Here is a 10,226-nt window from a genome sequence, read left to right as displayed (position 1 = left end):
AAAAAAAAAAAAAAAAAAAAAAAAGTCTGGATTTTTTTGTTGTTTTTTTCTGGAAGGTCTTTCAAAGAAAAGAGCAAACTCTATGAATACTCTCTTAAGACGGAAAGGTCCACACTTTGCGAGACGTTTACTTATACTATACAGTACACACCATATATATCATTTTTTAATAATTGAATTATAAAATAGTTTAGCCGACAAAAAGGAAATAGATTTTTTTTTTTTTTTGCTGTGAACAATAAATAGTTTTGATGACGCATGGATATTTTATTTATTGAAAAGTAAGTGGACTTTAATTTTGACTTTATTTCTAACGGATTAAATGACTTTATTTCTAAAGGACTTTCTTAAAATTATTATGAAATAGTTATTCTAGAAATAAATTAGATGAAACAAATATAAATGAATAATTTTTTTATTCTTTATATTTTTTTATAGAGTGGATGAAAACTATTTGATATATGGTGAATTTTATAAAATATTTTTTTTAAAAAAGTAATTAGCTCTAATATATGGTAAATACGATAAAATAATTAAGTTCACGAGGAAATTGACTATTTTTCTCTCATGTTATTCATTTAATTTTTTAAAATAGTATAATATATTTTTAATTATATATTTAAATTTGGTTAATCGGCAAATTGGCACTTTTATTTAATAAGCGGAAAAAAACACTTTATATAATATAAAAAAAAATGCTTTATAAACCATTTTCCCCAAATCGTTTTTCACATCTTTATGTCTATCTCTCACCAATCTTCTCAAACAATCATCTTATTTTTTTTACAAAAATGGCGGCAGAGTGGAATGAACATGATGACTAGATCTTGCTACAAAAGTATCGGGCTTTTTCATCGGAGGAACTGAAAATTTTTGTGTGATCTCTTAGGAGGGAGATTCACTAAGGATGAGTGTTTTGATATATGTTGAATTTTATGAAATATTTAAAGAAAAAAAAATGGAATTAGCTCTAATACTAGATGAATTATCAATTTTACATTTTAGTACCATTTGAGATAAACTATTTTTCATTCAAAAGTGGCTAGCATTTTCAGTTTAAGAAAATTATTTGATATATGGTGAATTTTCTAACATATTTATATTAAAAAAAAGTAATTAGCTCTAATATTAGATGAATTATCAATTTTACATTTTAGTACCATTTGAGGTAATCTATTTTTCATCCAATTTTTTCCATTCAAAAGTGGCTAGCATTTACAATCTCAGAAAACTGTTTGATATATGGTGAATTTTATAAAATGTTAATTCAAAAAAGGAAGTAATTAGCTCTAATATTAGATGAATTATCAATTTTACATTTTAGTACCATTTGAGATAATCTATTTTTCATCCAATTTTTCATTTAAAAGTGGCTAGCATTTACAATCTAAAAAAACTGTTTGATATATGGTGAATTTTATAAAAAAAAATTTTTTAAGAAGTAATTAGCTTTAATATTAGATGAATTATCAATTTTACATTTTAGTATCATTTACAATCTAAGAAAACTGTTTGCTATATAGTGAATTTTATAAAATATATATATATTTTTAAAGTAATTAGCTCTAATATTATTTACACTAAAACTAAAAATACAACCATCTAAGACAATCTAACTTTTCTAATGTGATAGGCGGTGATGATAACATCCTATTATGTTTAACTTTGGTGTGTAGTTCACACTTGTCTTGTTTTGTTTTAGATTGGCTCAGAGAAAGACAGACTAAAAGGCGAAGCCAAACGGATGGATTTGCTTACGACTACACTCTTTGACAGCGAGAAGCACCAAGCGGTCATTATTAGGAACTCACAGATTGCTATTGGGGTAAGTGTTCCTTATTTTGAATTCTGCAGCCATTTTTCTAAAATATTAAAACAAAACTAAACTTGAAACGTTCTAATATAATTTACTTTTTTCTTTTGAATTGTTAATATCATAAAACGAATTTAGGAACAGCAAATAAAAAAGAGAAATATTCTAAAATACAATTAAACATTAAACAAAAAAAAAATATGAATCCTACACCAATTAAAAAAAGGAAAACATAACTCTAATTTAAGGAAGGGGTATTGAAACATTTTAAAGGATTTTAAAGTATTTTTAAAATCCTTTGTTATTCAATTGAGAATTTTAAAAAATCTAATGAAATCTTATGTTATTCAACTAAGATTTATAGAAAATCCTTTAAAATAATTCAGAATCCCTTGTTATTCAATCAATAGTTTATAAATCCAACTTTAAATCTCTTGTTATTCAAAATATCACAACTTTTTTTTAGAATGCTACTTTAAATGATTTTAAGAGATTTTTTTTTTCTTTTTAGTTAAAAAATACTCCTCTCAAAATCATATTCTTTGAGGTAGAATTTTGAAAGATTTCATTTTAAATAAAAAACACAGTCATGAACTTCTGCACTTTCCGCAGATCATCAACCATCTTCTCCACAGATGAACCTAAAGCTCTCTCTCTTTTCTCCATATGTGTCCTTCTCCACATGTGACAATGTAGAAGGTGAAATGAAAATTTAAAAAAATGAATTAATGCCCTACACAAATGAAAGGAGCATAAAACTCTTGGGCAACAAGGGTCAGCAAATGATGCACGAACCCTCAACCCATCGTCTCTTATTACAAGTTGCTCCCTCCTTTCCTCGTTTACTCTCATAATTGGTGCCTTTCATAACGTCTCTCTCTTTTTGTTTTTGTTTTTTTTTTTTGAAAAATATGTGAATTTCTTTAAACTGAAAGTTTGCATAAGTTATAAAAAGCATGATGCAAAGACTGTCTCTTGCCAAAAAAAATTAAAAACAAGAGAGCGTCTAAAAATTTAATACGAGAGTAGGAATCTCTAAACATACTTGAACTGCTTCCTCGTTTGCCTAAAATGACGCCTCTAACTTGTCCCTTAAATATATTTTTATTTTATTGTTCCTTAAATATATTTTTTTGTAAAATATTTCAAAATCAGGCAAAGTTTAACTAGAAAATATCATGGAATCTCATAGGATCACATTTCATTTTCCAAAAACAAAAAATAAAAAATCTAAAACACAATCAAATCTCTTAAACATCTCCTAATTCTTTCAAAATTCTAAAAATATTAAAATGTTGCCAAATCCTTTAAAATATAACTTCAATACCTCTCTAAAACTCGGCTTAAGACAGAGAGAGATTAGACATCTACCGAAGTTGGAAGATGTACGAACCGGCGAACGTCTCTGACGACGCTACGGCTTTCCGGCGAGCTGAGAAAAAATACAAACTTTACTATGAACAACATTCTAAATTCACTAGAAAGTAAGTAAAATTCCAAATTTCTCTCACTAAATCGTTCTTTCGACTTCTTCTCACTTTTGCGTTTGTTTTTGTATCCCTTCTTCCCACTACTTATATGTTTCCTCCACTTGAACTCGCAGGAAGAAGCTCCCAAAGCCGATTGATTTGTCTGATTTGCTCGATTTCGATTTGATTCTTCAAAATTTCAACAAAACTGGTGTTTTGCTTGACGGGATTAGGGTTCTCGAAGCTGTTGATTCTTCCCCAGTCTTCTGCATCGAGGATCGACCCGGTATGTTAGAAAAAAATCCCCAATTTTCCAAATTAGGATCCTAAAGACTCACTTTTTTTTTATAACAAATTTGCCTAAAACTTATGGAAGTGGGATTGTTATGATTATAAAGGTTTTTACTTTATCCCTGGTGCATTGAGTTTGGAGGAGCAATGCAAATGGATCAAAGAGAGCTTGACGCCTTTTCCTCAGCCTCCTAATATAACAAACCACAATGCGATTTATGGTCCTATTGCTGATTTGTTTGATTCAGCTAAAGAAGACAAGGTGTTGGTTCAAGAGGATCTTCCTACCAACAACAACAGATGGAAGTTCTATGAAGAAGAAGAAGGTATTGCAAAAGCAAAAGAGAGAAGTTGCAAAACAGTTTCAGCTTCAGTTCTTTTGAGGAAGCTTCGATGGAGCACTCTTGGTCTACAGTTTGATTGGTCCAAGGTCAATTCTTGAACCTGTTTTGATGAGTTTTAGCAACCTATTGTGTAACCTAAATGAATGCTGAGACTTATGTCTTCTTTTTTCCAGCGTAACTATGATGTTTCTCTCCCTCATAATGACATCCCTGATGCACTTTGTCAACTAGCTAAGGAACATGCCGCCATTGCAATGCCTGCCGGGGAAGAATTTCGTCCAGAGGGTGCCATTGTAAACTATTTTGGTTTAGGTAGAATTAACCTAAAATTTTGTATTTTCTTGCTTTGGAAAAGTTTAATCTTTCGAAGATGTAGAAGTTTGAAAACCTTTTTAATTCGCTCTTTAGGTGATACCCTTGGAGGCCACCTTGATGACATGGAAGCTGACTGGAGTAAACCCATAGTTAGCATGAGGTATCTCTCTTTGCCTTCTATCTTAGCAATACGTAATCATACCTATTTTGAAGCGCAATAGTGAGTTATTTTCCTTACATTTTCCTTACGCAGCCTTGGATGTAAAGCTATTTTCCTCTTAGGCGGGAAATCAAAAGAGGATCCTCCTCATGCTATGTATCTCAGAAGTGGAGATGTTGTACTAATGGCAGGAGATGCCAGGGAGTGCTATCACGGTAACCTGCTTCACTTTACACAGTCCTTTGACACTCTATTGCAAAAAGAAGCCCGAGTTGCTCATATTGTTCTGTCTCTGATTGTGAAACTGTTAATATACAGCCTGATTTTGAGATAATATCTGTTGACTATGCAGGCATACCCCGTATCTTTACCGACGAAGAAAGTGCGGAAATTGGCGCTCTTGAATCAGAACTGTCCCGTGAAAGTGGAAGTTATTTCGCAGAGTACATCAAAACTTCGAGGATCAACATAAACATCAGGCAAGTTTTCTGAGTTGCCTGAATGCTCCTGGTGCCTATAAAAGCATCTGTATTAGCATCGAGCCAGAAGATTTGAGAAGCATCCCTTTGTTATGTTGCACTATCTTGGTTTCTTATGTCCTTAGGATCATAGAATCTCTTGATTGTGTAAGATATGAGTGGAACTGGGGTAGTTCATACAAAAGCAGATTTAATTTTGCTGAAATTTTGAGGCTTTAGACCGTTATTGATAACATTTTTATAATTACAAAAAGGAAACATCATTTTTCAGATGGCATATATATTGTACATACATATTCGTATATTGTTCTTTTGGATATCAAAAGAAACTCAGTTAGGTGCCTACACACTAACGTCTAGGTGGTTTGTTAGGCAAGGTAGGTATACTCTGTTCGTCTCTGAAGAAGTTTTGCGGATCCACGGCAGTTTTCACTTTCACCAACCGATCAAAATTCTCTCCGAAATACATTCTCCCGTAAACCTCTGCTTCTCTGTAACTGTTTGTGCCATGGCTATTAACTCCAATATCCAGATCCCTGTAATTGATATACGTGTGTCTAGGGTTCTTGGTCACATAAGGAGCCATGTAGCTATAGAAAGTTCTTGCCTTCTGCAAGAAACTGCTTTCTGCTTCTGTTCCCGGATCTTTCCAGTTCATTGAATGCTGGATTTTGTAAAGCTTAGTCCTGTGCGGGAATGGAGTCTTCGTCGTAGGCACCTCGGTCATTATCCCTCCGTATGGATTAAACACTAAACCGATCTTCCCAACTTCAATCATCTTCTTGAACAAGAAATCTAACCCTTCTTTGGTGATCTCTTTATCGATGAAATCGGACTTCCTTTTAAGGAAATATGCCGAATCAGGGTCACGGTCCAGTAGAATCTCGGGTTTAATCGCTGTGGCGTTATCGTTGTTCGCCCACCACATCACCGACTGTATCCATGTCATCTCTGTGCAATTCTCCTTCTTCAAACCAAGCTCTGGGAAATCTTTGGTTAGCAGAGTCATAACATCGTTTGAGTTCCCCAAGAACATAGCCACAACAGATGCTCGAACCGTTTGGATTTTGTTCCTAGTCACCGGCTGTAACAATAGCCTCATGAATAGACCTGGATCAGTCTTGGGAGCAACGAACTGCCATTTATGGACCATGTCAAGAGCATTCTTGTCCAAGTTTTTCTCTACTCTAAAAACGATTACGGTCGGTGGGACGGGGACAAGCTTGATTCTGAAAGCTAAGATCACACCGAAGCTCGCACCACCACCGCCGTTAATAGCCCAAAACAGATCTTCTCCCATTGCTTTGCGATCAAGAATCTGTCCATTAACGTCTATGATTTTAGTGTCGGTGACGTAATCAACTGACAGGCCGTACTTTCTGATCATGTTTCCATAACCACCGCCGCTAATGTGACCTCCAGCTCCAACCGTGGGACAAACTCCAGCAGGAAAGCCGTGAGTTTTGGTTTTTTCCCAAATCCTGTAGTAAACCTCACCGAGTGTAGCACCAGCTCCGACCCATGCAGATTCGCTGGCCGGGTCGACAGTGACGTTACGTAGATTAGACATGTCGAGGACGAAAAAAGGAACGTTAGAGACGTAGGAAATGCCTTCGTAGTCATGGCCACCACTTCGAGTTTTCAGCTGGATGTTTAGCGATTTCGTGCAGACGACGGCAGCTTGGACGTGGCTCTCAGAACGCGCAGCGATTACGATCGCGGGTTTGGGAGACGCGGTGGTGTTGAAACGCGCGTTTCGGATGTAAGCACGTAAGACGGGGGTGAAAGCTGCAGCGGTTTTTGGTAAAACAACGTCGGATAATGAGTCAGGAGGAGCTTTTGTTTGGTTTGTGAAACATTGGAGAAAGTTTTGGTAGATTGTGTCGGGAGGAAGTTCGAGCAAGAGAAGTGGAGACAAATAATGAGAATAACAAGAGAATTAAACAAAAGATCTTCATTTTTGTTTTTTTGCTTTGCTAATTGAATTTTTCTGTAGTATAAATAGTGCATGGGAGTCTTCTCTTATTTTCTGTTGTGATTCTAATCTTTGGCCACTTTTAAGATTTGTTATATTTGGTCAAAGATATTCTTGTTTCTTTGTTTTTTTTGGGGGTTTAGATTGCAATATAATCAAGTTAACTATAGAAAGAGCACAACTTTTAGAAGGCATTGTGAGAAAGATAATTGTTTTTAAGAGGTATGGTAGAATTAGGTTAGCTTTGGGAAGAGAATAGACATGTTTTACTTTCACCCTTTAAAAAAAATATGATAAGTTCCTTTGTCTATTGAAATGTTGGGAATTAAAAATAGTTACAGAGCCAAGTCCTATTGGTTTTTTAAAGAAAACATTAGTTTTATAATTGGAAGTGAAGAAAATGATATGAACCAGAGTTGGCCCTTAACTAGAACTAGAACCAACCAACCAACTCTTTACAATTATGTCCCGCGGGTTCTTATGTTTGCCACAAATGAGCTGAGAGAGACGTGGGTTTGCATATACTTATATAGCAGTTGCGATGGAGACGATGATTTGGTTCCGTCAGGTTGTCGAAAGTCAATAGTGGCAAGCCAAGCACAGAGTGTTTTAAAGGAATGGCCGACTCTGTCAGCCATGACATATTTTATTTAGGTTTAACTTTACAACAAAATCTCAGCTATAGTGATCGTAAAAGATTAATATTTTCTTGTGATGAAATGACTATTAAGGTTGAACTTCTAAATATGAAACGACATGTATTCTCGCGATGCTATTAAATTACAAATTAAATTAATGTAATGTTTTCGAGGAGCCAGAATAGCACAAACATAATACTTTATACCTCTAAAAATCATTTAGTAATGTTTAAGTCTTCTACACACAAATTAAAACATAATACTCTCTAGTTTATTTCTTTTATATGAAAACACCATTAAATGAATTCAACCAACAAGAAAACATACAATAGAAGAAAAAAAATCAAAACGAAAACAGGAAAAAATCCTTAAAACATCATTTTAATATTATAGGGATGGGAGTATTTAATAATAGGCAAGTTAGGTTAAAGAGAAACAAAAAAAAAAATGTTTTTCTTAGAATCATTATGAAATTGATCTCTCTTTGCTTTTATATTATAAGAAAAGAAAAGAGTGAGTTTTTACATGAAACAAAATTGTAATATATATATATATATATATATATATTTTATTTTACAAGTATGATCAAATCAGTGATTTGAAGAATAAGCTTTTTGAAAGATTGGATAACATATAGGAGATTTTTAATATAGCATCGATCCTTAATTAGTTCCAATTGTACATCTTATGGATACGTGTTAGCATAGTACTGTGATAGATCCCATCGTCTTGAGCAACGTAATTATAGAAGGTTCCGTGAGGCTTTCTATTGTCTTGAACATAGGCATCGAACTTCTTATGTACCTTATAATCAGCTCCTTTGGACAACGTGCACCAGATAAGTTTGTGTCCGACAACATCATCGTGGAAACTAAAGCTAAAATCTTCGCCGTTAGGTGGCATGTATTTTTCACGAACCTCTTTGTCTCCAGAGTTGCAGCGAACCTTGAGCCATTTGTTGTGTGAAAGGCTGTTTCTGAATGTCAACGTCGTCTGTTTCCCTTTAATGGAGATGACATGCTCCATATTCTGAATCATGCAAAAAGCCAAAACAACTAGAAAGATTGATATATTTTTAATTTTTTTTTAATTTTTTTTCTCTCTAGATGTTTTTATTTTATTTTTGTCGGATTAACTTGTTTGTTTTCTTGTATGTTTCAACAGTACTATATAAATTGTCTTGTGTCTCTGTNAGATTTTTTTTTTTTTTTTTTTTTCTTTGGTCAGACAGATTTTTCTATTTTATGATTTGTGGTATCAAATCGTCTCCAATTAACATCAACAATAGATATGAATGGTGGAGAACCAGGTATGATTTGTGGTTTAGACTTTAAAATTTTTTAATCCGGTCTAGGTCGGTCCGGCTTGTATTGAAACCAGGCTTAATTTTAATTTTCTAAACCAGTCTTGACCTAACCAGACAAATAATAATACAAAGAAGAAGAAGAAGAAGAGTGGCACAAATCGAGAGACTCCGTTCATCTCCGGTGGTAAGTTTCTCATCTTCTCTCCGGCGGTTTGGGCTGGTTTCGTTGGATTTATGTCTAAATATTCCAAATTTCTTCAACCGGGTAATTTTATCATCTATGCTGTGAATGATCTTTATATTGTTTACTTCCGACTTGCGATTAAAAAATTCGTACATTTGCAGTTTTCGTTATGTTTATATCTCAAAGATGTAATCTTTTTAGTGATTTAGCTTCCGTTGCATCTTTTGTGTTCCTTAGATTTTGATTTGCTTAGCTTTTTAGCCTTAACGAATTCAGAATTTAGAGGTTTTAGGGTTTCTTATTTTCTAAAGATCTGTACTTTTTGCTGGGCTCTTATCTTACTTGATTCCTATTGAACTTGAAATCTCTATATTGATTTGATGATGTATTCTTGGGTGTGAGCAGTTTAACATGGATAACATTGTGGACTCATTGAACAAAGCTTACGAGAAATTTGTTCTTGCCTCGGCTAGTGTTATGGAGTCTAAAGAGAGTGCAGGAGGGCAAAAAGCATCTCTCACTGATGCTGCCTTGGAGAATTTCAAGGAGAAATGGGAACTGTTCCGTGTGGCTTGTGATCAAGCAGAGGAGTTTGTGGAGTCAGTGAAGCAGAGGATTGGATCTGAGTGTTTAGTTGATGAGGCTACTGGTTTAACTACTGCATCAGGAGGAGGCCAACCAGCGGCGGCTACTGGTGCTGCCACTAGTCTCCCGCCCATTAGTGCAGTAAGGCTTGAACAGATGAGTAGAGCTGTTCGATGGCTTGTTCTTGAGCTTCAACGTGGCTCTGGTGTAGCTCCTGGCTCGGTGCATTCCTCCTCTACTGGGTTTGATACTAGATTCGCTGAAGACTCGACTCAATAATAGTGTGTATCTCTGCCTACACACACACACACACCTTTATAACTTCGAAACAACGCTTACAACCTCAGCTTCATTACTCCTTGGTCAAGAGTGGCCAGATATATCTTCTGTTACATAATGTGATTGAAGTATTGAACCAAGCAAGTAGCAAACACTTGGGTTTTGATTTTAGTTGTTCTGATTCCTCATATGTTATGTTTTTTTAGTTGTTTTAAAAACAAAACAAAAAAATGCCTAATTTTGTTTTCTTGTACGTACAGACATTAATGTTGTTTTTCTATATTGGGTTAATCTAATCAGCTTTTAGGTTATGTATTAACCATGATTATCACGAGTTTAAGAGACCCCCAAACGAGATTATGATAGCTATATAATTCACAGCAAAACC

General features: G+C 34.4%; 3 protein-coding genes and 1 pseudogene across 5 annotated transcripts; 2 read left to right on the top strand and 2 right to left on the bottom strand.

Annotated features, from left to right (window-relative positions):
- LOC104739826 (alpha-ketoglutarate-dependent dioxygenase alkB-like) lies at positions 3,111–5,148 on the top strand. Its single transcript, XM_010460283.2, has 7 exons — positions 3,111–3,297; positions 3,417–3,568; positions 3,681–4,003; positions 4,091–4,229; positions 4,326–4,392; positions 4,486–4,607; positions 4,745–5,148. Exons 1-7 carry the CDS (start codon positions 3,197–3,199, stop codon positions 4,882–4,884), a joined length of 1,044 nt encoding a protein of 347 aa, XP_010458585.1. The 5' UTR covers positions 3,111–3,196; the 3' UTR covers positions 4,885–5,148.
- On the bottom strand, positions 5,209–6,829 carry LOC104743233 (annotated as a pseudogene).
- On the bottom strand, positions 8,064–8,567 carry LOC104743232 (the record flags this gene model as incomplete). The annotated part of the gene is made up of 1 exon (XM_010464339.1): positions 8,064–8,567. A coding segment is annotated over one exon (417 nt), but the record flags the coding sequence as incomplete, so codon positions are not given.
- Positions 8,872–10,153, top strand: LOC104739825 (mediator of RNA polymerase II transcription subunit 32). Of its 3 annotated transcripts, none has more exons than XM_019236343.1 (2): positions 8,872–8,974; positions 9,380–10,153. In XM_019236343.1, the coding sequence occupies exon 2, from the start codon at positions 9,386–9,388 to the stop codon at positions 9,836–9,838; it is 453 nt and encodes a 150-aa protein (XP_019091888.1). In that variant the 5' UTR covers positions 8,872–8,974; positions 9,380–9,385; the 3' UTR covers positions 9,839–10,153. The 3 variants fall into 3 exon arrangements, with proteins under 3 accessions (XP_019091888.1, XP_019091889.1, XP_019091887.1); XM_019236344.1 differs by having other exon boundaries at positions 8,902–8,974; positions 9,448–10,153; XM_019236342.1 differs by having other exon boundaries at positions 8,914–9,055.

The sequence above is a fragment of the Camelina sativa genome, chromosome 14, assembly GCF_000633955.1.
Source record: "Camelina sativa cultivar DH55 chromosome 14, Cs, whole genome shotgun sequence".
Lineage (NCBI taxonomy): Eukaryota > Viridiplantae > Streptophyta > Magnoliopsida > Brassicales > Brassicaceae > Camelina > Camelina sativa.
This window is presented reverse-complemented; position numbering and strand designations above follow the sequence as displayed.

Coding starts and splice junctions, on each gene's coding strand:
- LOC104739826 (XM_010460283.2), top strand. CDS start 3,197: ATGTACGAACCGGCGAACGTCTCTGACGACGCTACGGCTTTCCGGCGA. Junction 3,569..3,680: donor CTGCATCGAGGATCGACCCG/GTATGTTAGAAA, acceptor ATGATTATAAAG/GTTTTTACTTTATCCCTGGT. Junction 4,608..4,744: donor TGCCAGGGAGTGCTATCACG/GTAACCTGCTTC, acceptor TTGACTATGCAG/GCATACCCCGTATCTTTACC.
- LOC104739825 (XM_019236343.1), top strand. CDS start 9,386: ATGGATAACATTGTGGACTCATTGAACAAAGCTTACGAGAAATTTGTT.